Source organism: Mollisia scopiformis, assembly GCF_001500285.1.
Source record: "Mollisia scopiformis unplaced genomic scaffold LY89scaffold_22, whole genome shotgun sequence".
NCBI classification, from domain to species: domain Eukaryota; kingdom Fungi; phylum Ascomycota; class Leotiomycetes; order Helotiales; family Mollisiaceae; genus Mollisia; species Mollisia scopiformis.
The window spans coordinates 71063-97050 of NW_017263602.1; the positions used below are offsets into that span (position 1 = coordinate 71063).

The window sequence follows — 25988 nt, forward strand, 5'->3', positions numbered from 1 at the left end:
CTCGCATCGCCGCCGATTATCACGACCACTTGGAGACGAGTGATAAGGTTAAAGAGACCCAACACTGAGGTCTGGTGGCTTGGGAAAGGCTACTTAAGCCTAAAGTCTTGTTGGAAATCCCAATATTCCTAGAGACCCGAATGGTAACCCTCAACATACACATCTGACTTGAAGATTCAGCCTTCACAAGGCGAAATTGACTGAAAAGTGCGTCATTCATCTTTACTATACACACTCTTCCGCGAGTGAAGTGGAGTATTAGTTACAAGTGCAATCGTTGTATGCAGTTTTTCCAACCGCTGCTCAGCCGTGTGCATCCCAAGAAGCCATCTATCGTCAACACAGTCCAACCTGCCAATGGGTACAAGCGCCAACACTTAACGCATGGGACCAGCAAACCCCCCACCCATCCCTTGCAGCCTGTTGGCAAGCTGTGGATACTTTTCTTGAACTTCCAATTGTGTTCGAGTGGCTTCGGCGTATGACAACGCATTCACAATCTCTCCTTCAGTTCGGGACAATTCAGCAGCACGCTCGAAGTACTTCAAAGCTTCCGTCACTTTGCCTTGCTGGAGCAACAACTGTGCCATAGTGGCAACGGCAATATCACATTCAGGATCAACTATGACAAGTTAGTGTTGGAAGCATACTCGGAGTTAGAAACACTTACTGATCAGGGCTTTCTGGCATAGTTTCTCCGCCTCGGCGAAGTCCTGCTTCCATTGGAAGAGAGCCAGTGCCTTGTTGATCAGCGGCAGGACATTCATCCCCAAGGGCTTAGTCTGCTTCTCCATCTCTACTGCAGTATCGAACTTCTCGATAGCTTCTTGGTACTTTTGCTGATCGAGCAGCAGCTCTCCGTAATAATTGTACACGTCGGGCACCTTATCGAAGTTCTTGATACATCTTCGGAATGTAGCCATTGACGACGCAATGGATCCCATTTTGTATTGTGTAACACCAAGCTGGATGTGTGAAAAGATGAAGTCTCTATCCAGATCGATCGATTTTTGGTAGTCTTTAGCAGCTTCTGGGAATTCGCCTAGGATAAAGTGTAGCTGGGCACGGTGGTAGTAGATATCGGGATCATCATTGTTCTGTGCCATAGCCTTCTCGAAGTCATCTGCCGCAGCGTCCTTGTTGCCTATCCTCAGATTAGTGACAATTCTCGCTCGTCGAAGATTCTCACATACCTAATTCCAAGTGCATGCTTGCTCGCTTGATGAAGCTCTGTGTCAAAGATGGTTGCAGATCGACGCTCTTGGTGAGATCCTCCAACGCAGATACATTCTCACCACGAAGGTATTTGAATGTGCCGCGCATGTTGTAAGCAAATGCTTCATGCTCCTCCAAACCACCAATTTCTAAGGCTTTATCAAAAGCAGCTGCAGCCTCATCGTAGCCGTCTCCAGTCTTCTTCTCCATTGATCGCAGACCTAGTTGGAGCTGTCCTTTGCCAGTATCTTCTGAAATTTCAGCATCCAACTCCAAGCCAGCTGGCGGAGGTCGAGCTCGGAAACTTTGGAGGTAGTTGGTGACGAAGGTTGGGCTGGGCAATCTCTTGTCCTTTGTAGCTAGGATCGCTTTCCCCTTTGCCTCTGCCACCTTCTTGAGTAGACGCTCAACAGATTGTGCACTAGATTCGTTTCGGAAGCCGTCGATAATACAGCTTGCGGTGAAATCAAGTAGAGCTTCGCTGAACTTTTCGAGGTGCTCGTACGCGTTGGCTCTTCGGTTCAGGGCTTTGACGTATTCGTTGTCTAGATTGATAGCAGCAGTCGTATCCTCGATAACCTTCTCCCATTGTCCAAGGGCGTTGAAGCAGGCTGCACGATTCGAGTAGAAGATTGGGTCCGGCTTGCAGAGAATGGCTTTACCATACAGGTCGATGGCTTTTGGATAGTCTTTACTTCCGTAAGCCGTGTTTCCGGCAGCCTTCAGCTTGGCAGCATAGTCTTTTCTGTCCTGTTCTGAGAGGTCTCCAACTGTGTTCTCATCCACTTCTGGAAGCTCATCGACGGATTCGACGGTTGGCGCCTTTGGCTTTGGTTCCGCCTTTTCCACATCTGCAGACTTTTTCTCTTCCTCCTTTTTCCTCCGCTTCTCCTTCTTGCTTGACTTTTTGGGTGAGTCTTTGGAAATCGGGGGTTTCTGTTGACATTTGTAGATTAGCCACTGCATTCTTCAGGTCGGCCTCCAGTCGTCATACCGAATCAGTCAAGTAATATGCCACGCCGGCTCCTGTGACAACTATTGCCACACCAGCGATTGTGTACACCACAGCTTTATTTTCTGATGCCCATGTCGATATTCGATCCCATACTGAAGAAGGAGGTGTTGATGACGCAAAATCTGGGACGCCCTGCCCCGTAGTGATTGGATTCTGGGCCGACATGGGGAATAATTATTAAAGGGAAATAGGAAGCGATAGAGAAAGAAAGAGATTGGATGAGTTGCGCGATAACTCGGCAGACTCGAGGATGATTGCAGTTCAGCAAGCAAACAGCTCTCCCAGAAAAAGATTCCGCGATAGACTACGTCGGCCAATATCTGCGACCCAATCATTGGATAAGTAATTGCACGCTAGTCCCTATTTTGACCCACCCATGAACTCCTTTCTCGTTCGACACAACCTTCAAACATCTGTCGATTTTGAAATGGCCTGAGGAGTACAGTACAATGTCAAATACAATGAGATGACAAGACGAGACTTCCTGTTGATGAAATCGCTAAAAAAGATGTCATGCCATTTCAGACATTTAGCTTGCGGGTAGCACAAGCTCAAACTTCGCTACCAAGTCACGGCAGCAACCAGATGACACTAACGCAGACCATCCTTCCTCCTGCAATCAAGAAACTTCTCTCAGTAAGGATATTCCTATATGTTTACGAGCACGTCCTATTGTAGATTGCAATTTCGAACTGGGAGAATGTCATTGCACTTCTTTCCAATCTGCCCTAGTGGGCACGACGCGAGTTGAGTTCTCTCAGAGAAATATTGTTGATATTTGGTACGAGCTCTAGAGAAAATAAATCTGAATTTTATAGGCAAGATCTCTGATCGTCTCTGCACCCGGCACTTCCGATCTAAGTACATTTTACTATTGTTACTATTCTGAAATGCGAATGGGTCAAACAGCATTTTGGAATGTCCCGAGGAACACAATCTTTGGCACAAAGAAGCTCAAGTTAAGCTAAGAGCATATATAAAGGAGCTTCCTGAATCCTCCCTCGGGGATGTGAGCATTTACATCATTCTCGACATATCAACTCTTTTCCAACTACAGCTCTTGGTCTTAGGATCAAGCTAGAACTATAACAAGGAAATCCTGAATATCGTTGGGGAGTTCTTAGAGAATCTTATTCAACGATCCTGGGTCCACGTGTACTCCTTCTAAGATAGTGTCTTGTCTTGTCAGTCCTATTCTTTGGTTCCATGGTCATATCACATGAGCGAAACTTGCGGGAAACATTAATGCAAGTGATACTATGTTATTATAAGAACAATATATATGTCCCTATATCAGTATGCTATATCTCCTCACCTCTGAATCCCCTGAATAATCGCAAAAGTACAACCAGCGAGCGTCCCCGTCGGTGTCTGAAATCTGTCAACCTTCCCGCCATAGAATCGAATTCGTTAGAAATGAAACTCCTCCTCCTCCCTCTCCTAATCTCCTAGCCTCTCCTGCCCTGCCAAACGATATTGTCCCGAGATGCTATGTCGTCGGTTGATGTGGTAGAGGTTGGGTCGACTGCATGGTTGGCTGGTCGCTTATTGGACGACGCAGAAGCCGGATCCCCAGCCAGTAGCTGGCACGACGATGGTCTGTTGTCTAGGCATTTTGTTTTGTGTGTGGGTTTTGTCTGAAGACTGGTGTTTGTAGTGTGTGTGAGTGTGTTTGTGAGTGGTAATGAGAGAAGAAGAAGAGGAAAACATCGAGGAGGACCAAGTATTTATAGGCAAGGAGTAGGTGTTATCTCGAAGCTTCTCCGGAGTAGCACAAAGCAAGTACCAGCTCGGATCAGATCTCAAGCCACAAGAAGCTAGATATCTTGAGTCTCGCCGACTTCGCGTCCATGTTCTTTGATATCTGGCTGGTCGATCACTCACATGGTGGCTTCGAACTAGAGTCCGATTGGCTCTTACTTTCCAAGAGATGATAAAGCCTCGCTTTATGACAGACCAGGAGCTGATGACTATGTAGTGGACAGAGGATCGATCGTTGTCGAGTATTTGTTTGCTTGAAAGGACTATCCTTAATATTGTTTCCTGAAGCAGAGATACAAACGAGCCCCTGAACCGCAAATCTTTGTGAACATGATGACAGTTACATGTGTACTCTGAGAGACGAGTCGATCGTTTGTTGATAGTTTGTTTACTTTCAAAGAAGTTGCTTAGTATTGTTTCCTGACGCAGCGATTCTAGCGAGCCCCTTAATTATATGTCTTTGTAGTGGACATCAGGATCGGAATATGCCTGGCGAGCTCCAAAATCGGATGTATGGTCGTAGTTCTATTGATTTCAAAGGATTTCCTTAACATTGTTTCTTGAACCGGCCATCTAAGCGAACCCCTTAATATTGTTCTCTTAGTATTGTTCTCTGCATGAAAGACACATTCCGCAAGAAGAAGAGTCGATCCCCACATTAGGTCTGGAATTTGTTTCTAATCTTTGGCTCAGTCTCATTCTTGTGGAGATGGTGGCGCATGAGGAATTCCGCAGCCGGCGAAGCTGTTTCTTTGCTTTGCACTTCGATTGCCCTTCAGCTGAAAATCTATCAGATTCCCAATCTTTATATATCTTGTTTCTTTGCTATAGATCTAGAATCATCTCAGTCTGTATCGATTGAGGTGCTGTTGCGGAGCACGTAGCGTCTGGATTCAGCATAACAAGCCTGCCTAAGTTGACAGCGTTGGCGAAGCGTTTCAGCTTATCAAAGTTCCAGAACATGCTGCAGAATCCAGCTTACCTGCGGGGAGCTTCTTTGACATAGTATCTTTATACTGCGTCAACTAGCTCAGATAAAGAAGGCCAATAATCGTAGTTGACCATACTCTGCTCTTCGGAAGCAACATTATCAAGTCAACCACTTCAGCAAAATTCGAGAAGAGAAGACTGGAATGTCAACGACTCCCACCAGACTAGTCAGTATGGATATCTATGTGTACTCTACAACATCGGGGACCGCCATTTTGCTGAATGAGATGGTGATGCCGATGCCAATGCTAGTGGAGTCCAATTCGTCTTCCTCCTAATTTCCAGGAAAGCAACAATGATTCAGCAATGTTACGGATTCTCGACCGAAGACAACACTCACAAACTAGTTCTAAAGATGGAATATGAGAAAGCCGTACCGCGATTCTTTTCAGTTCTGTCAGATGTTCGTATTCGCACGAATAAGCGAGAGTCCAGCTTTGCTCATCACTTCATTCCAACTACCTATCCCAACAACAATCCAGCACAAGCGCAGGTCACATCGCTGTGGCGAACACTCATATCACTTAAGTGAATTCAAGATACCTCCCTCGTCTCATACTTCCAGAGGAGACTTTCCTCACGAGCTGACGAGTTGAGCATCTGCTGCATGCAGATCTCGGAAATTTGGAATGCGAGTGAGTGACTTTGCAAATTGCAAATGCTCCGATCTATCTATGTTCTGTACCTTTCTAGCAGTATATTTCTTGCGGTCTGGTTGGTATATACTGGCATAGATAGGATAGTACCCTCTCCGTACGTGCCATAACTTCCAAGCCCCCGAGGTCGAGAAGCAGCATAGACCACGTGATACAGACTTTTCAACCCGCCCAAATTTTGGATCTTGCTCATTGTCTATTCGAAGTTGAGAAATCAATTTGTCCTGTCTTTTAAAACATTCCAACGCTGTATCTTTAAGGTTACGGTTTTGAGTGCCAGCGACATCAAGTGTATGACTCACTACTCTCCACTACCTATGCTCAAAATCCCTTCTCTCAAGCTTTGTCTTTGGCATGACTTTCATCCACAACGCAAAACAACTAACAATCACCCAGAAATCATAAGATGGCTAGTCCAGACTTCCAATTATTCTCCTCCCTCCGCTATGATCCTCTCCTCACGTCCATTTCCGAGAACACCAAAGCATGGCCAATCGAAGCCAAGGACGGATCACCCTTTTACATGCTGCCAAACCACCGAGACCGCATACTCCAAGCCGCCCAACACTTCGGCTGGACTAAAGTAGTAGATGCCCTCAGCGGTCAAGAAGGTTTCACTCACCTGCTCAACAAATTGACCAAAGAGATCGACACACAGTCAAAGACACCGATGAAAGTCAGGATTCTCTTGAGCCATGAAGGACTTATCACAGTGGAAAGCAATTCTGTACCAGCTGTCACAGAATTCAATCTGTTTCCCAACAGACTACCACCACCGAAAGGAAAGCCAGAGATGAAAGTCAGTCCTTTGACAGGTGGCGCCTTGACAGTTGGCGAGGGCGAGAGTGTCTATGGTGATCCTCCAATGGATCAAGCATGGGAAATCCGCCCAGACACCATCAAAACTTCTCCATCCCTACACACGAGCTTCAAAACCACAAGTCGAGACATGTATACTTTTGCTCGAGAACGAGTTGGGATTACAGACATGGCAGAGAAAAAAGAGGTTCTTATCATCAGTGAGAAGGATGGAGAGATCATGGAGGGTAGTTTGACGACCGTCTTCTTCTGGAGGGGAGGGAGATGGGTTACGCCGCGGTATCATAGTGGTGGACAGATTGGGACTACGAGGAGGTGGGCTTTGGAGAAGGGGTTGGCTTTTGAGGAAATTGTTAAGGTTGGGGACTTGGTTGATGGAGAGGAGTGCTGGTTCAGTAATGGGGTGAGGGGATTTCAGTGGGGAAAGGTCAAGCTAGAAGAGTAATTGAACGAGGGCGAACCTGGCACCGGAGTTTGTTGGAATTCGTGAGACGTCCGAAACTCGTTCGTGAAGCTTTCTCTAGTACAACACTGGCGAGGAAGCATCCAATCCGACTTTGCTGCGCCTTTGAGGTTATACAGCAGTAGGCTCAAGGTACTGCGAATTTTTAGATTTCAAGAACCCAACCTTAACATTTCTTCTAGTTTCAACAACATGTAGTGATACGGTCATCTGATTATGCAGTTGACATTTGCTCTCATCTCAGTGCCTTCTCTTCGTGGCATTCTTGCTGTCGACTTTTCTTCAATTTCGACTAGTATATACGTCAAGAGATGGAATATAAAATAGTATTGTTCTAGAGCTTGTGGGACAATACAAGTTGGAAAACTTAACAATTTCGAGAATCGGGCGTAAAAGGAGTGCACATCGTTCTGACAAGATTTTATCCTTCAAGTTTTATTTGCGTCTTAGAATTAACCCGTTTATATTGTCCCTCAAATTATGGAACAATATTATCTTATATCCCAATTTTTACGTGACACAAGACGTTGAAGATATACCTAGTCGCAGTTACATTTTACTCTTCTGGTTCATTTTCATGGCACCACACACTGTCACTGCACGTCGTACTAGAAATGCACACCGAGAAGTTCTCGGTGAGCAGGTCTCGTGTTCCACGAAACATATGCTTTTCAACAGCTATCTCGAGTACCACAAGATAAGTGCAGTCACCTGGTCACAGAGAGGCTATCGATCGACGCTTCTTTTCTCGAACTCGAACACATGACGGATTTGAATGCTTCGTCATTGTACAGGATAGTTTGTCACTCTTGTCTCTGATGGTGTACTGACTGTTCAATAGTAATTTCTGAAGTCTATCATGGAGGTTACAAGCCAGTTCAGTCATCTCAGATAAAGTTCTAGACTCATGCGAGTGTTACACCATGTCAAACTGCAGCCTCTGTTACCGAGCGTGAACGTCAACTTCATCTCTTCTTCTTACAAACGACCAAAACAAAACACCAGGACCAGGCAAGAAAATTCTTGGCTCGCGTGCCCCGGACACACCAGCCATGTGCCGACGGCACATTGTTTCGGAAGATTTCTTTCTTGCACGACAAGCAAAAATCATGGCAAGGTATGGGAGACATGCATACGGTGGGGGTCTCCTGAATCCAAGCCTCACCAGCAAGTAACCGCCCACGGAGAAACAAACGTCATTCTGAACACAGAAATAGAAATGTGGCGAACGGAAAGACATCACGAATCTTGATCTCAAGACGAGATCAGCGGCGAATATTGGTTTGGTCTGGGTTGGTGGTTGCAACTAGGGACAGGGCTTCCTCTCACAATCACAGAAAGCAGGATGGGGTCAGTGGTTTGTTCTTCCAAGCTTCGACAAGCACCAAGATGCCAGCGGCACCCCGCTATTCGGCCCCGAACGGATCGTTTCAGTGGCGCTTCCGCAGTGGAGTGAGGTCTGAACTGTGCTGAGCTAGAGCCTGGAAACCAGTGGATGGATGCCCATCATGTCCCCACAACTCTCTTGGCGACATCTCACTGCTGGTCACTGATTGATACACGTTTGCTGTGTGTTATGCGACTTTTCTTGTTCCTGCTTCGGCATCGCTAGATCCTGGCATCTCCCCCCTTTTCTGTGGTGTGGAGAGGCTGGATTTGGCACAGTCAGAAGCTTGATCGGGCGTATGAGAGGACGGCAAGCCACAACCGTCCAAGGAGAACGCTATGTCTCGGCTGCAGATGACGTCGATGTCGCCAGTTGCTGCATGAAACGACTCTCAAAAAAGAAGCACATCTGAATCGATCGACCGTATATCGCCCGTCTGATAAGGTGTTGCAGCGATGAAGAGAGACAGAGCCGCCTTGGAAGAAAGGGGCATTGCGCGGCCTCCATCCAAACTAATCTTCTTGAGGGTGCATAGCTGCACAGGAGATGGGATCACGACCGGGTTTGTGACAACCACTGAGCGTTTCCTGGCCATTAGAGTTTGCTGTCGAGCTTTGGGCCTGCTAATCCCCCTCTATCTCTTATCGATGGCTGCAAGGGTAGACGATACTGTAACGATGCCGTGCGTTACATCAACCCTTCCCTTTTTGTCTTCCACGAGCTGCTTTCCAATCACTCGTCGGTCCAGGTGACGTGAAACAATCCACAGCTGGCGCATAGGGGCCACAAGGAACACAGGGACAGATGAGCGAGCAGTACAGGAGACGAAGCTATTGTATTCTCATTATTGTTATCCAGCTTCACTTCCACGCCTCCGCTATGGGTGGTGACGCGAGATCTGCTTGAACCTCTCCCACCACATTTGTGGAGACGATAGTAGTGGCCGTAGCATCAAGGGAGAGCCGGTCATAGCGATTCGTCCCACCTTCCCGACCCTAGTTGCTAACCTTACGAAGTACTTCTAGCTGCTAGTCATGCATTCAGCTGCTGCAGGACCAGGAGCAAACCGATGGATGACGCCTGCCGAAAGCATCATCCACGTTTCTGGTTCTGGTTCTTGCTTCACTCTGCCTCGCTCTTGCCAGGCACAACGTACTCGCACTCTCACTGTCCATGTGGGCTCTGCCTTCCTACACTAACTAGGCAGGTAAGTATTTATGGGAGACGTTCCCCCTCCTCTTTCTCAATCTTCCTCCAGTTCTCATTCTATCCCACATCCTTCTCTCCATCCAGTATTATTCAGCTTAACAAAGACAACTTACCCTATTCTTATCAATAACTTCATCCTGGCTTCACGCATCATGTCTTCTCTGTCAGGCTTGCAACGAATTCCGCGTGTTCACAACAAGAAGTACAAGCGCTCCGGTCCCAAATCCTATGTCTACCTCCTCCAGAAATGGGGCTTCGAGCCCACCATGCCTGGTCCATACTTTCAGATGAACAAGGTCGTTCAATCTGGAAAGCATGGCCATTTTCATAAGTTCGGTGGAAAGGCTACAACACATCGTGTCCTAGCCAAGAGAGCGAGCGGTGCTACATCTGGAGACGCATCAACCACAGATGGTAGTGAAGTGACAGCCGAGGATGTTCAAAATGATTCCGAATACCGTACGCTTTATTCCATATATCCTTTCACAGCATTTGGCAGTACTAATCTGTTGTACAGTCTGCCCCGTTCAAATTGGTACTCCAGCACAGACTCTCAGTCTCGACTTCGATACCGGATCTGCTGATCTCTGGGTAAGCTCCGATCCCACATCTGCAAGCAAACAAAGTTAATATCTGCAGGTCTGGTCTACCGAGTTGTCTTCCTCCATCCAGTCTCAAGGAAAGAGCGCTGGACACACGATCTATAACCCCAAGGCCTCTTCCACATACAAGGCACAATCCGGCTCAACATGGCAGATCTCCTATGGAGATTCGTCTTCTGCTTCAGGTGATGTTGGAACGGATGTTGTGAGCATTGGTGGGCTGGCTATCCAGAACCAGGCAGTTGAGTTGGCCAAGACCATGTCTACCCAGTTCATTCAAGGAGCTGGCGACGGACTCTTGGGTCTTGCTTGGGGTTCCATCAACACCGTTACACCAACTGCTGTTCAGACACCAGTCGAGAACATGATCACTCAACAAGATATCCCTTCCACTGCAGAACTCTTCACTGCCAACCTTGGCAGCTGGCGTGATGCCAATGAACCCGACAAGGGAGTTAGCTTCTACACTTTCGGATACATTGATCAGGATGTTGTCACGGCCTCCGGTCAAGAGATTGCCTGGACCCCAGTTGACAACTCTCAAGGGTTCTGGATGTTCCAATCCGAGTCCGCTGAGATCAACGGTACACCCGTTCAGCAATCTGGCAACACTGCCATCGCTGACACCGGAACCACTCTTGCCTTGGTTTCTGACGCTGTGTGCAAAGCCATCTATGCCGCTATTCCAGGCTCAACATACGACAACACTCAGCAAGGTTATACCTTCCCATCCAGCACAACTGCTGATCAGTTGCCAACTGTCACCTTTGCTGTTGGTGGCACTCAATTCGCCGTTCAAAAGGAAGATTTGGGATTCGCTGATGCTGGCAATGGTATGGTTTATGGTGGCATTCAATCTCGTGGTACCATGACTTTTGATATCTTGGGAGATACCTTCTTGAAGGGAATCTATGCTGTAAGTTACCTTGCTTTGCTACCATTTGCTGCTCCTCGCTGACATATCTGCAGATCTTTGACCAAGGTAACACTCGTTTCGGTGCTGTCCCCAGACCTGAGACAACCCAGAACACTGCTGTTCCCCCTTCTACTTCTTAGAGGGAAGATTGTATGGTTGAGATGATGTAACGAAACGGCATGGGCATGGAAGGATAAGGCAAGGACAACAAATTGGGACGGGCTTTTGTACTCTGCATACCTTTGAATGCTTTTGGTTAGCAATAATATCGTCAGAACATGACTCTGTTTCGGTCTGTGGTGTTTTGCCTTGTAATAGTCTCGCCACGTTCTCGCTTGGAGGTTGCCCCTTTCTAGACGAGAGGCACCAAACTTTTGAGTCTGGCATTCGCCGTTCCTTTTGGCAACATGAGATTACTGATGATATTCGAATCAGTATCATTTTCCCAACCCTCCTCTCGCCCGGAAAGTATAGCAATAAGCAGTCGTTCAAGATCTCCATTGTCACAAGATCTTACATATCTCGGACTATCAAATTCGAGACAGTCATTCAGAGGATGACAGATTTCCACAGGGTGACAAGCATTATCTCACTGCGCCGCCTCGCTTGTCGGCCAAGTCAATGGCATAACTGAGCCTCAATTAAAACTGGAGTTGCTATCAAGAACGAGAGCTTGAGAATGAAGCAAGAGTATGATAGGACTGAACGAGAGGGACAAATTTGATAAGTAACTGTTTCATTTGTATCGAATCTGAAAGGCTATGCTAAAAAGAGGCGCTAAGTTTGAATACGGTACAATATGCCCAGAATTGCTTCGCCCTTTTTCTACCTTTCTATTGTAATATTCCCATTCGAGACGCCTGCCAATATTGATCCAATCTCCCATCCAAAACGCCATCCATGATCTCTCCTCATCTCCTGTCAGCCGTAAACTCCAAAACGATAAACGCTAAATATGCAGCGAACAGGATGTAGCCCATCCATTTCTTGCCCCCAGTCATGACGATGCCGAATAAGACGGCGCTGCTGCCCCACATGCAGCCTACCTCGAATAGACTCACGCTGTCCTTCAGGGCGGAGAGGTCGCCGGAGAGGAAGAGCACGCCGGCGCAGAGGGTGACGAGGAAGATGTTGGAACCGGCGGTGTTGGCGATCATGATGCTATTTTCGCCGCGGCGGGAGGAGACGATGGAGACGAGTTTCTCGGGGAGGGTGGTGGCGAGGGAGAGGAGGGTTGTTCCGAGAATGGTGGAGGAGAGGGAGAAGGAGGTTGCGAGGGTGGAGACGGTGTGCGAGAGTATGTAGCCTGAGAGGGAGAGGGCAAGGAAGCCGAGGGTGAGGTGGGCGAGGTGGTATGGTGTGCTGTGTTTCTTGGAGGGGTTGTCGTTCTTGGCGGTTATGGTTCTGACGTTGTTGAGGGTTATTTCGTCAAACATGTCGTCGGGGAGAGTGGCGGACGTGGGCGAGGTTGGGAGGGCTGAGATTGTATGGGAGGTGGACTTGGTGTACGAGTCTTTGTCCGAGTCTGTGGGCGAGTCGGCGGTGGGTGGAGTGTTGGCATCGTGGATCAGGGTCGTGGTACTGCTGGAGTGAGAGCGAGAATGAGGAAGCTTTAGGTGTGGTGGGCTTTTCTTCATAGGAATGGATGATTCTTCATCTGAGTCCGAGTCGGAATCCGAGTTTGAGTCTGAAGAATCCGAGTCGCTGTCACTGTCCGAATCACTCTCCGGCTCTGGAGGCTCCACAATTCCCTGGTATATCGCCCATGCTATCGAGACGAAATATGCCACAAACGTAACAATCAAGAGTCCTCCACCGAATCGTCCTAGGGGTTGGAAGAACAGGATGAACAGCGTAAAGAATGTTGTCAGACCCAGCAGAACTCCAGTATAGATCTTCGCAGACTTGTCGAACGCAATGCTCGCAGGAGAGAAAATCAGACCTAGGGAAAAGGCTCCCAAAATATTCGAGATACTGCTTCCAAGAATGTTGCCCAGGGCGAGTGGCGACTGGTGTTGAGATATCGAAGCCACGACAACAACCAACTATACGAGATCAGTAAGAATTCGCAGATTGCCAGTAATTCCCACATACCTCTTCCCATTCTGCTCCAGCAGTTAATAGTGCTATCAGCGTCGGTGGAATCCGCAATCGAGCAGCAACTTTCGCCGTGTGGTCAATGAATTTGTCGGCACCAAACTCCAACACGAACAACCCCGCGATGAAGGCCGAGATGTTGAAGAACACATTATCGTAGTCGATCATCTTGACGAATCTTGCTTATGAAAAAAGGTTCGAAGATAAATCTGGCGTAGGAGTCGTGCACATCAAGGTGCTCGTCGTCACACAATAGACGGCGACGAAAAGGAGAAGGTGGCACCGCGGCAGGAAAAGAAAAACCGGTGAATGGCTATTCGGACTGAGACATTGAGATGCCTGGCGTCGAGAAGCGAGTGTAGAATACAAAACGACGCAAATCAACAGGCAAGAAAAGAATGTGAGTTGTTGAGAGGTGGTGGCCTTCCTATCGTGGGATCTTGAAGGAAAAGAGGAAGCTGGGAATTGAATCTTAGAAGAGCTTACATGAACATATGAATGCGATGACTAGGGGTGGTGCACCCCGCCAAGTTACACGGTCTATCGAAATTAAATCAGACGGTCCAGGGAGGAATTGATCGATGGCCTCAGCCAAAGTGCCATTTTTGGACACGAGAACCAGGATGCGATGAATGTCTGGGCCGTTCTGGTGACATTCAGGGGGAAATCGATAGGCTCGAGCACCGTGCTGCACATCCTCAAAGCTTGTCTTCTCTCAGCTCAGGACCCCACGTTTTACTGTAGGGCACCCAACGCCAACCTTATGAGAAGCAGCCAGTGACATGCGATGAAACCTCGAGAAGTCAGAACAATGCTTCAAACGTGATTCAAAAAGAGGAGAACATCTGATATTTGGACAGAGGATGACGAAGAGGATGATTCCTCCTGCTTCAGAGTTTTTGGAGAAGACATCGCGTGAGAACTGGAGATGAGCGAGCGAGCATGAACGAGCATCCCCTTTCCCTTTCCCTTTTTCAGCTGCAGCCAAGTCAGCATTGTCCTTCCGCCTCGGTTCTGTTTGGTGCATCTGGTGGCGCGCTTGCAGATTTTCGGGACTATCGATATCTGACTTGCCCCGATACAGACATTCTTCGAAGCCACTTCAGCCCCAAATCGACCTAAGAGACCAGGTACGTACGAGGAATTCTAGTACGGCGAAGAGTTTCTATCTATCTAATCTTTAAACTTTTTACCATTTTATGCATGCTTCAATTAAGCTTTTGTGCAAATCAAGTCTGTTGTTCCTTTTCCATGCGGCTGATGCACCTCAGTCAGATGTGCTTTTCCTTCAAGAAAGCGCTCAAATAGCGGCAGCCAATCTGCATTTGCCAGAATGTCTCTCCAAACCAGGGGTCTCATGCAGATTGATACCTCAACCATCCTCAACACCTGCTTCTCTGCTGCATACTACACCCCTGGACACATTGTCGGTCTGCTGTGATACTCAAGACTATCTCTAATACCTGAAGTCTCATTGGACGGAAAGTCCTAAGACATTGAGATGGCTTGATGTAAGCCTATCAGTGGTCATGAATTCCACACCAGAATTGACATGTCTCCCGATGCAATCGTTACCGACAAGTGAGTTGTGGACGACTAGAAAGTCGCATGGTCGCGACTACCCTACGGTCTAGTATGTCTTCTGAATTGCCCGAGAAACATTTACTTTGCAGCAAGCGCTGTTGCTCGACATCTCAATCATCTTGCACCTTTCACGTTGAAGTCCACCAACATGGATACCGTTGAACAGATTCTTTCAAGAGTATCAGTCTCAAAAGATCTCAAAGACATGTCAGAAGTCACGTATGACGAGAAAGCGGAGAACGTTGTCGTCGAGTACGAACGGCAACCACGACCTCGTTCCACAATTCGAGATGTCCTCAACAAACAGAGCTTTGCCAATGTGGCAGCAGTGATATGGAAGTTTGGAAGATTCATGGGTCCGGGAACGATCATCAGTGTGGCGTACATCGACCCGGACAACTTCCAGACCGCAATATCGTCAGGAGCAGAATTCAAGTACAAGCTGTTATTCATGGTATTGGTATCCAACGTCATTGCTATCTTCCTGCAGGTATGTCGTACTTATTATGAGTCTTATCTTACATACTAATTTCCAAGTCACTTGCCGTCAAGCTTGGAACGGTCACGGGAATGGATTTAGCACAGATGAATCGAGCACATCTTCCAAGCTGGCTCAACATAGGACTATGGATCATGGGCGAAGCTATGATCGTTTGTACAGATATTGGCCAAGTATGTTGTTTTCTGATTTGTCTTCCTTAACATACTCATTCAGTCCAGGTTATCGGTACTGCAATCGCTATCAATATCCTGATACCGAAGATACCGCTCGTCGCAGGCTGTGCACTAGCTGTTGTCGACACTCTATTCATCCTCTTCTTCTACAGGCCGGATGGCTCTTTACGAGCTCTTCGTGGATTTGAACTCTTCGTTGGCGCTTTTGTGCTGGCGGTGTTCATTTGCTTCTGTATAGAGCTTTCTATGATTACCAACACGTCTGCACGGCATGTGATGGATGGCTTCCTCCCGTCTAGAGAAATATTCGTATCTAATGGGTAAGTTTATCCATTCATGCAGACACGAAGCTCACATCATCCTAGACTGTACGAATCATGTGCCATCTTGGGCGGTACTCTCATGCCTCACACGCTTTACCTTGGTTCAGGCATGGCACAAGCTCGTCTCCGGCATTTCGATATCAAAAATTCTCATTACCGGGAAGCAATGACCACTTCCAGGCCTCAAGGAATCAAGCTCTACCGACCTTCACTCTCAGCTATCAAGTCCTGTTTGAGCTATTCTATCGCTGAGCTTTGCGTTACCCTCTTCATCGTAGCCGTGTTTGTCAACTCTGCCATCCTCATCATCGCTGCCGCATCTCTTGACGAATCGGCACAGGACGCAGATTTGTTTGGTATGTATGCACTCTTCGTACAGGACATCTCACAGGCGGCTGGGACAATGTTCGCTCTATCACTGTTGTTCTCTGGAATAAGTGCAGGTATTGTAGCAACAATGGCAGGTCAGATGATCGCAGAAGGAGCAATCAACTGGCGAATTCGACCTTTTTATCGACGTCTCTTAACTCGTTCTGTTGCCATCGTCCCGGGCATCATTATTGCAGCGGCAGAGGGAAGACAGGGAATGGCTGCTGCTTTGAATGGTTGCAATGTTGTGCTTTCAGTAGCCTTAATTTTTATGACGTTCCCGTTGCTTTGGTACACAGGGTTTAGTAAGTATATGATGGTTGAAACGGAGGTCGGAGAGAGTGTAATTACAATGAGCAGTGATGTTGAGGGGAGTGAGGTGCGGCCTCCGGCTATCAGTATGGCGAATGGATGGGTTACAAGTGTGGTTGGGTGGTTGATTTGGGTGTTGATTGCGGCCATGAATGTTGCTTCGTTGGCATTCTTGGGAATGGGGATCGGCGGGGATTGAGCGTATTGGAAAGAGTGGAATAAGTTCCTGATTACGAGTTATAAATAGTCCGTGGTGGATATACCCAATATTGTTGGTAACGTTTTAGGATTCAAAAGCATTAGCGATTGTCACAGGAAGAAGGAGACATCCGGTCTTGATCTTGCTCGTCTACCGAAGTCATTTAAATCGAAGGATGAAACCCAGAGGATAAAGTAGATTCTATTCCAGTAAGATTCGAGGTAGTAAAGTCTTTGACCGCAAGATAAGGGACCTTCAGTCTTTTACCAAATGTTCTTTCTCAAATCATCACATCACAGCCAAGTAGCGAGGAGAAAGAGTTGACGGGAAGACAATTGCCATTCCAATCCTAGTACAATACCAAAGGAGTGTCTTATAAATATCCAAACATTACCAATATTACCAATAAGGACAGTCCACACCGAACCAATGAGTAACCAATCTAAAATGCAAAAGAGGGAAAAACACCAAAGCTATGCAAAATCCAAAATCAGTAAAGAGCGACTCCATCATCTCATCTCAACCCAAAACCAAACGCTATGCAATGCAATGTTAACACCAGCTCTCCAATCCCCGCTCTAACAATACTGCAACCCATTCGTATCCCTGCTCATGAACCCCGAAACACCAAACTTGTCCACCATAGTGTTATTCACATCCAAGAACGTCAGGGGAGCGTCGCCGCCCTGTTGCGGGTTCATGCCGATGACGCCGGTGCCGACGGAGCCGTTGAGGTGATACATGAGCGTCACGTCGGTGGGGATGTTGGGCGAGGAGTACAGGGTGCAGGAGCGCTTGTTGGAGTCGATGGCGGCGCCGGCGAAGGTGTGCTTGAAGACCCAGTTGGTGCAGGTGAGGGGGCGGTCCAAGCAGGCGGCGGCGCAGTCGCAGGCGTTGGAGATGCCGTCTTTGAAGAAGAGGTCGATCACTGTTGGACGTTAGTGTTGTGATCTGCCTTGAGAGGTAGAGAGTGAAGATGTGGAGGTAGGAGGAAGGGGCAAAATGGAGGGTTTCTACTTACTGGTCACGACACCGGTCATGTCGATCCCGGGGTAGTAGCGGACGCAACCGCCTTCATCGCTTGGGGCAGCGAGACTTGGGAAGCGGTCCTTGGTGATCTTGTTCTTGCAGATGGCGTAGTTCTCGTAGGCGTCGGCGGTGGTGGGGAAGATGTTGAGATCTGGGTTGGAGGAGTCGTCTGAGTCGCGGGAGTCGAGGGGACCTGCGAAAGCGGAGGAGGCGAGGATGATGGTGGAGAGGATGGTGGTGGTTGAGAAATGCATTTTGTTGGTATTTTTTGTTAATTAAGTGAGTGAGTGAGAGTGAAAGTCGCTGTTGTGAAGTTGGAGATTGAAAGATTGTTGTTTCTTGAAGTGAGATATGAAATCGAGTAAGGAAATAAAGCAAAGATAGGAAATTGAAACGTAGGAAAAGGTTGCTGTTTTTGTGTTGTTGGTGTTGTGATGAAGGAAAGTCTTTTCTGCAACGGACTTACCTTTCGTATATATAGGAAAACATAAACCACAACATCGTGATCAAACTTTGTATGTGATAGGAAGGTAAGCAGTGACATCGAATCTATTCCCAGACCCAGACTTGACACCTCGTTTCCTAAGCATGGCTGCTGACCTCAACACCTTACAGAGAGAGATGAGGCATGAAGAAACTGAGCCCTCGGAGACAAACAACGTTATTCTGCCGGCGAGGAAGAAGACTGAGTAGACCAGGGTCTCATTGGAACGCAGTCTAGAATCTGACAGATCTCCATGTACAGAGAAGCTTATTTCTACCTCAAAGCCAACATCACCTTGGACGAGGCGTGCGAGCCAACCGCTGAACAACATCAAGGCTGAGACAGAACTTTGAAATAGGGTGGTTTGCAAGTAGCAACAGAACGTGCATCCAGGACACTGGTCCTTCTAGAAAAGAAGTCCGAAGGCTGAGTGACGCCTTTACCATTTGGCTAATTGAATTGAGCTCAAAGATGTCGTTGATGGGCTGTCATTGGCTTGGCGTTTGGCGATTTGGCGAAGCATTCGCGGAGTCGACCTTAAGTCGGGCGCAGCGAACTTTTCTGATGTCATGTGATCGATGCCTTTTGATTTTTCGAACAATTTCCTGGAGGTTCAGCCAGAAAAGTCATGCTGCAAGGCTGAGGATTGAATGGCTGATGATAGTCATCAGCCGTCGCTGCGAGCGAAGTACGGTCCGCTTGTCGTCATTCGAGCGTGGGAGCAGGTATCGATGACATTGAGGGCGTGAACATTTTCAGGCTCACTTTTTGGTGAGATTCGCGGATCAGAGAGATTCCGAAAGAATGAAGGATCTGGCGACACCCACAGCTCCGTGCGATACTACCGTATCCAGTAGCAGCCCGGCAAATCCGAACAAGTCGAGGCAGCTTGCGGATTCGTTTTCGAACTGGAGTCCATTCACTGGTGGTAGCTTGCATTTAACAATGGTTCAGGATGGTCGGGAATTAGTTGCTGTCCAAGGTGCGCCCATGAGTATTGACTAGGTGCCAGGGTGGTGATAGGGTCGTAGAAAAGCCATAGGGGACACTGTGTGATTGAAATAGACATCGCAAAGAAAGGATTATGAACACAGCGAATTAAATATTTCAAGGCGAGATAACTAAAACCTTAATCCATTCCCGTTCGTATACACGTAAAGAGTAAAGCAAAAACTGTAAACACAAAAAGGTATCCCATCGCCGCCACGCCTTAACGCCTTCCAATGACCTCTCCCGAGACCACGTGCAGCGCATAAGAACAACTGCGAGAGAAGAGCGAATGATGTGAATGAAGCGTCTTCCCCCTTCGCCGCACCAACTCAACGTCATAGTAATTGCCCAGCAATAGAAGAGACCAAGGCCAAAACAACGACCAGAACACGTACGCCGCTATTCAAGCATCCTATACAAAATATACTAGGCCATCTTCTTGCTTATACTTGCATGCATTTGCTCTTAGATGGGCCTATTTTTTGAGAACAGCCTCATACAGAGTAACCAAGGCTCCAATTCCCGTTCCGACAAGCACACCCTGATAGCCGCCGAAAATTGCGGAATTGATTCTTGCAACATACTCGAGATCTACCAAGCCGCCAAAAGTCACATCCTGGCCATAGATGACGTAGGTCAGCAATGCCTTCACAATGCTGAATGTCAATGGATCAAAAGTGTAGTTGAAATGTGCGGATTGACGACCTCTTGAGGGCTTGGAAGTCAGATTGAAGAAGTAAGCGGCGACGAGAGGTATAATGAGACTGGTGGTGGCCCAGAGGGAGGTAGGGCCCCAGAATGAGCTGGTCAGAAGCAGAAACAGATCAGGGACTTTGACGTCGTATGGCTGGGTACCGAGTAACCCGATAGATGGGATGGTAAACGCGTATCGGTCAGCCAAGACCTCCTTTCGCAGATTCCAAAGCTCGAAAGCAACAACGAGGCTTTGGACAGTCACAACTGTTGACAATGCTTCACGCGTAGCTTCGGCGGTCTCCGTGAAACCGGCCTTCTCAACCAGTTGCCCAACCTGCGAGCGCAAGGCTTGTGTGTGACGCTCAATCGCGTCGGTGACAACGGCTGGTGAGGGCGGTAAAGGTACACTTGAAGCGAACGACAGATTTGACAATGCTGAAGCTCGAGGAGTGCGAGTTAAAGCAGCTCGTGAGCGCGTGGTAGCCGGCTCAACCTCCGAATCATCTCTAGAATAATGTCAACAAAGATTCTAGGGTAGGACTGACGCGCATAGCGGCGCGTTACGTACGTCGCAACAAGTTCCTCTGCAGCCTTCGTCACCCTTCGCTTGACTGACTTAACTTTTGAGTCAATCTCTGCCAACGCGGATGATGTGGATGGCTCCTTTTTCACAGGGGAGCTTCTTTTATAGAAGGGCGCAAGTCGCGTTTCGCTCGAGAATTGCGAGGCATTCTGCGTCAGATACTCATCAAGCGCGACTTCGAGTTCGGTTTTCTTCAAGCCATCGTATCTGTGGAATGTGAGCAGATGCGCCGTAGGAAGGTGAGGTATGCGGGAGTCTCACTCTTTGAAGTCTACGGAATCAGCGAGCTCCACCAACTCGGCCTTCCTCATCTTCTGCAAGTACGTCGACGCCCCAGACATTTTGAATAATGCGATTGAGTTAGATGAAGCTACGCGATCGTTATGTATGTGCTTTGAAAGGGAAGTGAGGTATTGTTTGCAGTAGGATGGTTGACGTGGGTGAAGTTGACGTGTGTTGACGACTTTGTAAACAAGACTGGCGGGGAAAGCGCCGCCCGAAGGCGCTAAGACGGAATCAGCCACGTGATGTTATAAATGAAAGAACATGATTTGCTGAAACTTTTGGTGGAAGATTTCTCTTCTGATTATTGCGTTGAACCTAGGCCAGGCAATGGGTAATTGGTGCTGGTAGTGTGGCAAATTTCTTGGTCGCATTCGAGCTGAATGACCGCCAGTACATCGCGAGCGAACATGAGCCTGTCAAGTCCTCGATTTCGGAGGCATGCCTCTCACCTATAATATCCAGAAGTCTCTCTTCTCCCCTTCTGACAATTCTCACATGTATTTAATCTGGATCTAGTCTTAAGTAGTACACACTTGTCGGACCCCGTGCCTTCTTTACCAATTGTCATAGTGCCAGGAAATGTGGGACATTAAGAACTTCATGTTTCGAAAACTTGCTTCCAGTTCAATGCTGGTCCTTCCTTCGAGGTAATCATGCTTCGAGACTGCCCCCCCTTCAGTGGCCGGGACACAAGCAGATATCACATGAAAGAGTCGAAGCATATTTTCGTATTAAATCACGATAACTTTTCGTCACGAATTAATCATGATTAACAGTACTTGTGCTCAAATCCCCCAGGCCAAGGACGTGGGACTTGGGTCCCGCCTAAGCTTGAAGATGTGCTCGTAAACATTTAACAGTAGTAGAATTCCCAATCGCAGTGGGCTTTAGAAGCTGAGCAGCAAAATGATAGTCAAGGAAACATGGATCTCAAAGCTAGGTTGTTAGAGAAGAGAGTTGAAAATCAAAAAGTAGAAGCATAAGGCGTTTTGAAACTACAACGAAATGAATAAGCCGTTACCGAGAAGATTCGTCTTGAAAAGAAGTCCTAAATAGTTGAGGACCTTGTTTGGAAGCTAGATATGATAAAGGATAGCCCACGCATGGAAAGTAAGCTCAAACTGTAACTCGGGAATAGAGGGGGGAATATGCTCCACCTCCAGATATTGTGAAACTTGATGGAACCGACAATGCTGCAATGACCAGAAAATACAACTTACCAATATCAAAGTACGAGGAAGTATGGAACATTGAGATCTGTACTTGGAAAACTTATTGCCCTACGACTTCGTACTATCTAGGTATATGTCAACCTCCAGGGACATTCTACTTGGCAAGGCAAGATATCTATGAAATCTTGTCTGATCAATCGAGTTATCGTGTCTCATACCTGGATTTTGGGATACTTCCTCCGATTTCACCACTTGGCAATGCACCCAGTGGTAAATCAAACTCAAACAGCACATACCAATAGAGGCCATCAGTTTAATCCTGTGCTTTCAAGGTAATAAAAGTTCGAGATTTCGTCCTCACCTGCAACCTGGCAACCTTTGCAGGGACGCTATGGGTGTCACATGATAGAAATACCTAGTCCCATTTAAGCGATCGCCAAGCCCACAACGAGTTGATATCGAAATATCTCAATATCGAGATCTTCCAACCCCGACAATAACCTCCCGACACGTCGAAACTTCGAACACCGTCAAGATGGTTTGTATTCCATTTCATTATCCCACCGATCAGCTGTCTGGAGTCTGCGGATCTGTACGAAGCGAGATATTCCAAAGGAGACACTTGCGAGAGGCAAAAATCCAACTTCAATATGGAACTCGACCACAACAGCTGCCGCAACACCACCATGTGGCAACAGATCAAGAGACAGGATAATGGCTAACAGATCAAGGTCAACGTTCCTAAGACACGAAGAACCTACTGCAAGGGCAAGGACTGCAGAAAGCACACACAGCACAAGGTCACTCAATACAAGGCAGGAAAGGTAGTTCTCTAGAACGAAGCCAGCGGGAATTGAAATCTGACGTGGACAGGCATCGCTGTTCGCGCAAGGAAAGCGTCGTTATGATCGAAAGCAATCCGGTTATGGTGGTCAAACGAAGCCAGTCTTCCACAAGAAGGCCAAGACTACGAAGAAGGTCGTGTTGAGATTGGAATGCACAGCTTGCAAAACGAAGGCACAACTGGCATTGAAGCGATGCAAGCATTTCGAACTTGGGTATGCCATTTTCCCAAGGCAGAATATTTGCGAGATAGAATGAAGCTGATTGGTTACAGTGGTGACAAGAAGACTAAGGGTGCTGCGTTGGTCTTTTAGATGATCTGCGACTCCTCTCTCCCTGGGCATGGATTGGGTGGATTTTGCGTGGGCAACGTGGTTGAGATGGATGGGGCAATTGAACGCTGTGATGGAACGGCGATTTGTACCTTATTCTGCATCACTGGAGGAGCATAGCAAGATTTGCTGATACCAATTCCACCCCCTACGAAGTGATATGGCCAATTTTGCATGTGTGAGCTCGCTCTCGATCACATCCGAAGACAGGAGACATGGCGCTCGAATAAGTCACAATGGCGATGTGAGCTTAGAGAGAAGGAGAAAGAGCTGGGGCAGAGAATACCTAGCTAGCATCAGCAATTGGAATCTCGCGCCATATGGCACCCCTTTCTGGCAACTCACTAACTGTCCTTCACTGAATCAAAAGAACATTTCTTTCTGAACTATTCTCACTACCGTTGCCTTTGTCTGCAGAGCATGTTGCTCACTCATGTCTCCTGTTCTATTACTTACTGCTTTTGTAGCATAACTTATTGTGACCTTGATATTTCAGAAAGGTTGTTTTTGCCTGAAACGACACATATTCCAGATATGCATAAAGCTAAATCCAAGTTGAGTGAGAAGTCACATTTCTTCAGAGTATTTTCTTTATTTCACCTTGACTTCTGAAAGGGAAAATGGCCTGTTTTTCAATTATTTCAACTTTCGACCGGTTGCAGCTTTTGTCAAATTTGGCTCTATTACCTATTCCTGATGGCCTTCTATCAATACCCCTTTCTTTTAGAAAAATGGTATAACCCAGAGTTTATTGGAATCTTCATGGAAGCGTTTTAGCCCGAAACAGAATAGGTAGTTGTGTAAGCAAGAAATGCAAACATAGGTAACGACAGAGATCTGGTTGTTGGAGTTACATATACACCAATTTCGTAAGGAAAACATACTTCCAGGTCCAACAGCCATGCTTGGTAACTTCTAGTCTGAATGCAGTTTGCATATCCGATGGTTGCAGTAATACACAAAAACTGTTATGCGATATCACCTCAGTCCAGCGCATAAAGCGAGATTGAAAGTCGACTTGTGTGGTTCTGCAAACTTTTCTGTCTCTTTATTTCAAGTAGAAAATCATCCAACGTATTACTGCGCAGTTTGATTGTTTAAAACCCCTTTCCAAGTCTAATGGTCGTGCCGCCTCCATACCACAACGTGCCGTGCCGGAAATCGAGCCCCTTTTCTTGACCTACAATCCACTCTCCATCTTCTATCCTATCACCTCCGTTTTCCGGCCAATACGCTTCTTGAAGCCAAGCATTAATATCTTCAATCTCTCTGATGAACAGTTCCATCTTCCCTGGTGTGTCGTGATCATCTTGAGTCAGAAAACGTCCGACGGTGATGTGAGAGCTGGGAACCACATAACGAGAATTAATATGCACAGCCTCTTTGGCAATATTGAATAAATCTCGACGTAAGTGATGATAGGTGAAGCTGTCCTCTTCTCGCGTTCTCTCATCCAGATTACTGCTCTCCTTTGAAGGTAGCCCTTCTCCGGATGCAGGAAGGAAAGACAATGCCAAGGCTGCTCCGTCGTAAGAGATCATGGGCTTGATCAAGCGAGCACGGTGACTGTAAGTGTAATCAGTCATCGATCTGATGACTGGTTGGCCAAGCTGAGAAACTATGGTTTCTATCTCTGGCTCAGTCAAAGAGTGTGTAATCTCAAGGGCCGTCAGGTGCAGGTTTTGCAAGGGCATTAACCAAAGGTCTGAAGAGTGTTAGTCTAGAGGATGCAACTCATATTATTGATGCAGATTGGGCAAAAAAGTATGTGAGCTTGACAACAGGAGAAAGATAGATTGGTACGTACTTGGTGCCAGACGAAGCAATTTGTGCTGCACCCTTTCCACCAGAGAGCGTATGTGTGTTGGAGGTCTGGCCCAAAACACTAAGCAGTGCCTCGGATCTCGAAACCCTGGCTGTACAGAAGAGTCTGTCAACCTTTGGAGAATGGGATCTAGGATCAATCCCGAAAAGTCCGACGAGAGCAATTTTTCTTTTTGCTGACTATTACGTGTCACGCGGTGTGCGGAGTATTTGTCTTGAAGCTTGGCCTGCACAGTGTGAGCTAAGTCAGCCTCGAAGCTAACAATGAAATGCAATCCTCGAGCGGTTTGGCCAAGATACAGCAGAGTGGCTGTCAAGCAAGGGCATTCATTTCAGCGACATGAAGCGCTTACAGGGTCATCTCGGCACGCCTCGATCAAGGCATCGTACGGATTTGAATACTGAGTACTATCAACCCCAGATAGGTCCTCGAATTTGTTCCGGGAGTCTGCAGAAGGAGGTAAAGTGGATGGCATGATTATAGAGTGATTAGTTGTACACAGTATGTGGACATGAGGATACACGTACATCAGTCAAATCTGCGAAAGCAATAACAAGTGTTAGTTAGAATTCCATAGTATCCACTTTTATGCGCTGTTTTAGGCTTAGTTCAGGGGCTTTTAATGCCAGCTGGTATTAAATTTCAAATTTTTAAATTTATTAATATATTTTTTTATTATTTATATAATTTCCGTAATATTTTTACATTTTATTTAATAATAAACATAAATTAGAAAAATAGCTGACTTCTTTTCAATCAACTATTGCTTAATAATAATCAATCATATCTTCAATGCTTTACATGTGCTGCACAGTGAGGTGTCAAAAGTCTGTGCCGCCCGTCTGGACCGTGTACTCGTATTCAGAAGTCTGAAGCGGTGCACTCGGCCTAATTTTATCCCGTAATTTGAGTGTCCATTTGAGGCTCAATAGAATGTTGCCAATCACATCCTCACTTCACACGGTGGTGTGATTCGCACGGCTTCAGACTTCTGAACATGACGAGTGTGCTCTATACTTTCGAAACGGTCACCTCACTGTACAGTGCAAGACTCCCAAATAGCATAAATAACCTAAACTCGTAGCTAGTCGCGCCGCCCGAAGTCTGTACAGCACAGGTGTGGTCATCCTAATCATCGCAGGGAAAATCGGTATTTT

General features: G+C 47.1%; 9 protein-coding genes across 9 annotated transcripts; 4 read left to right on the forward strand and 5 right to left on the reverse strand.

Annotated features, from left to right (window-relative positions):
• Positions 1–106: 106 nt before the first annotated feature.
• LY89DRAFT_688322 (mitochondrial precursor protein-like protein import receptor tom70) lies at positions 107–2529 on the reverse strand. The gene is made up of 4 exons (XM_018215683.1): positions 2210–2529; positions 1194–2151; positions 671–1144; positions 107–622 (listed from the first exon to the last, which is right to left on the reverse strand). Exons 1-4 carry the CDS (start codon positions 2393–2395, stop codon positions 378–380), a joined length of 1863 nt encoding a protein of 620 aa, XP_018066178.1. The 5' UTR covers positions 2396–2529; the 3' UTR covers positions 107–377.
• A 3106-nt stretch (positions 2530–5635) lies between these two features.
• LY89DRAFT_688324 (uncharacterized protein) lies at positions 5636–7321 on the forward strand. The gene is made up of 3 exons (XM_018215684.1): positions 5636–5928; positions 6034–7051; positions 7102–7321. The coding sequence occupies exon 2, from the start codon at positions 6044–6046 to the stop codon at positions 6899–6901; it is 858 nt and encodes a 285-aa protein (XP_018066179.1). The 5' UTR covers positions 5636–5928; positions 6034–6043; the 3' UTR covers positions 6902–7051; positions 7102–7321.
• Positions 7322–9667: 2346 nt separating this feature from the next.
• Positions 9668–11173, forward strand: LY89DRAFT_593542 (aspartic proteinase precursor; the record flags this gene model as incomplete). The annotated part of the gene is made up of 4 exons (XM_018209758.1): positions 9668–9974; positions 10033–10106; positions 10155–11033; positions 11087–11173. 4 exons carry the CDS (start codon positions 9668–9670, stop codon positions 11171–11173), a joined length of 1347 nt encoding a protein of 448 aa, XP_018066180.1.
• Positions 11174–11944: 771 nt separating this feature from the next.
• LY89DRAFT_738471 (uncharacterized protein) lies at positions 11945–13298 on the reverse strand (the record flags this gene model as incomplete). The annotated part of the gene is made up of 2 exons (XM_018220373.1): positions 11945–13078; positions 13128–13298. 2 exons carry the CDS (start codon positions 13296–13298, stop codon positions 11945–11947), a joined length of 1305 nt encoding a protein of 434 aa, XP_018066181.1.
• Positions 13299–14919: 1621 nt separating this feature from the next.
• On the forward strand, positions 14920–16592 carry LY89DRAFT_593463 (natural resistance-associated macrophage protein; the record flags this gene model as incomplete). The annotated part of the gene is made up of 4 exons (XM_018209751.1): positions 14920–15204; positions 15252–15386; positions 15435–15709; positions 15755–16592. 4 exons carry the CDS (start codon positions 14920–14922, stop codon positions 16590–16592), a joined length of 1533 nt encoding a protein of 510 aa, XP_018066182.1.
• Positions 16593–17027: 435 nt separating this feature from the next.
• LY89DRAFT_786008 (uncharacterized protein) lies at positions 17028–17875 on the reverse strand (the record flags this gene model as incomplete). The annotated part of the gene is made up of 2 exons (XM_018222946.1): positions 17028–17520; positions 17614–17875. The coding sequence occupies 2 exons, from the start codon at positions 17873–17875 to the stop codon at positions 17171–17173; spliced, it is 612 nt and encodes a 203-aa protein (XP_018066183.1). The 3' UTR covers positions 17028–17170.
• Positions 17876–19196: 1321 nt separating this feature from the next.
• Positions 19197–20875, reverse strand: LY89DRAFT_623990 (uncharacterized protein). Its single transcript, XM_018211038.1, has 3 exons — positions 20636–20875; positions 20360–20581; positions 19197–20297 (listed from the first exon to the last, which is right to left on the reverse strand). Exons 1-3 carry the CDS (start codon positions 20713–20715, stop codon positions 19571–19573), a joined length of 1029 nt encoding a protein of 342 aa, XP_018066184.1. The 5' UTR covers positions 20716–20875; the 3' UTR covers positions 19197–19570.
• Positions 20876–22330: 1455 nt separating this feature from the next.
• Positions 22331–23344, forward strand: LY89DRAFT_688330 (putative 60S ribosomal protein L44). The gene is made up of 4 exons (XM_018215685.1): positions 22331–22369; positions 22563–22655; positions 22705–22889; positions 22949–23344. The coding sequence occupies exons 1-4, from the start codon at positions 22367–22369 to the stop codon at positions 22986–22988; spliced, it is 321 nt and encodes a 106-aa protein (XP_018066185.1). The 5' UTR covers positions 22331–22366; the 3' UTR covers positions 22989–23344.
• A 485-nt stretch (positions 23345–23829) lies between these two features.
• Positions 23830–25361, reverse strand: LY89DRAFT_688331 (uncharacterized protein). Its single transcript, XM_018215686.1, has 3 exons — positions 25184–25361; positions 24814–25057; positions 23830–24711 (listed from the first exon to the last, which is right to left on the reverse strand). The coding sequence occupies exons 1-3, from the start codon at positions 25304–25306 to the stop codon at positions 24104–24106; spliced, it is 975 nt and encodes a 324-aa protein (XP_018066186.1). The 5' UTR covers positions 25307–25361; the 3' UTR covers positions 23830–24103.
• Positions 25362–25988: the final 627 nt, after the last annotated feature.

Coding starts and splice junctions, on each gene's coding strand:
- LY89DRAFT_688324 (XM_018215684.1), top strand. CDS start 6,044: ATGGCTAGTCCAGACTTCCAATTATTCTCCTCCCTCCGCTATGATCCT.
- LY89DRAFT_623990 (XM_018211038.1), bottom strand. CDS start 20,715: ATGTCTGGGGCGTCGACGTACTTGCAGAAGATGAGGAAGGCCGAGTTG. Junction 20,582..20,635: donor GATTCCGTAGACTTCAAAGA/GTGAGACTCCCG, acceptor CACATTCCACAG/ATACGATGGCTTGAAGAAAA. Junction 20,298..20,359: donor GCAGAGGAACTTGTTGCGAC/GTACGTAACGCG, acceptor ACATTATTCTAG/AGATGATTCGGAGGTTGAGC.
- LY89DRAFT_688322 (XM_018215683.1), bottom strand. CDS start 2,395: ATGTCGGCCCAGAATCCAATCACTACGGGGCAGGGCGTCCCAGATTTT. Junction 2,152..2,209: donor CATATTACTTGACTGATTCG/GTATGACGACTG, acceptor AAATGTCAACAG/AAACCCCCGATTTCCAAAGA. Junction 623..670: donor ATGCCAGAAAGCCCTGATCA/GTAAGTGTTTCT, acceptor AACTTGTCATAG/TTGATCCTGAATGTGATATT.
- LY89DRAFT_688331 (XM_018215686.1), bottom strand. CDS start 25,306: ATGCCATCCACTTTACCTCCTTCTGCAGACTCCCGGAACAAATTCGAG. Junction 25,058..25,183: donor AGGCGTGCCGAGATGACCCT/GTAAGCGCTTCA, acceptor CACACTGTGCAG/GCCAAGCTTCAAGACAAATA. Junction 24,712..24,813: donor ATTGCTTCGTCTGGCACCAA/GTACGTACCAAT, acceptor AACACTCTTCAG/ACCTTTGGTTAATGCCCTTG.
- LY89DRAFT_688330 (XM_018215685.1), top strand. Junction 22,656..22,704: donor CTCAATACAAGGCAGGAAAG/GTAGTTCTCTAG, acceptor TGACGTGGACAG/GCATCGCTGTTCGCGCAAGG. Junction 22,890..22,948: donor TGCAAGCATTTCGAACTTGG/GTATGCCATTTT, acceptor GATTGGTTACAG/TGGTGACAAGAAGACTAAGG.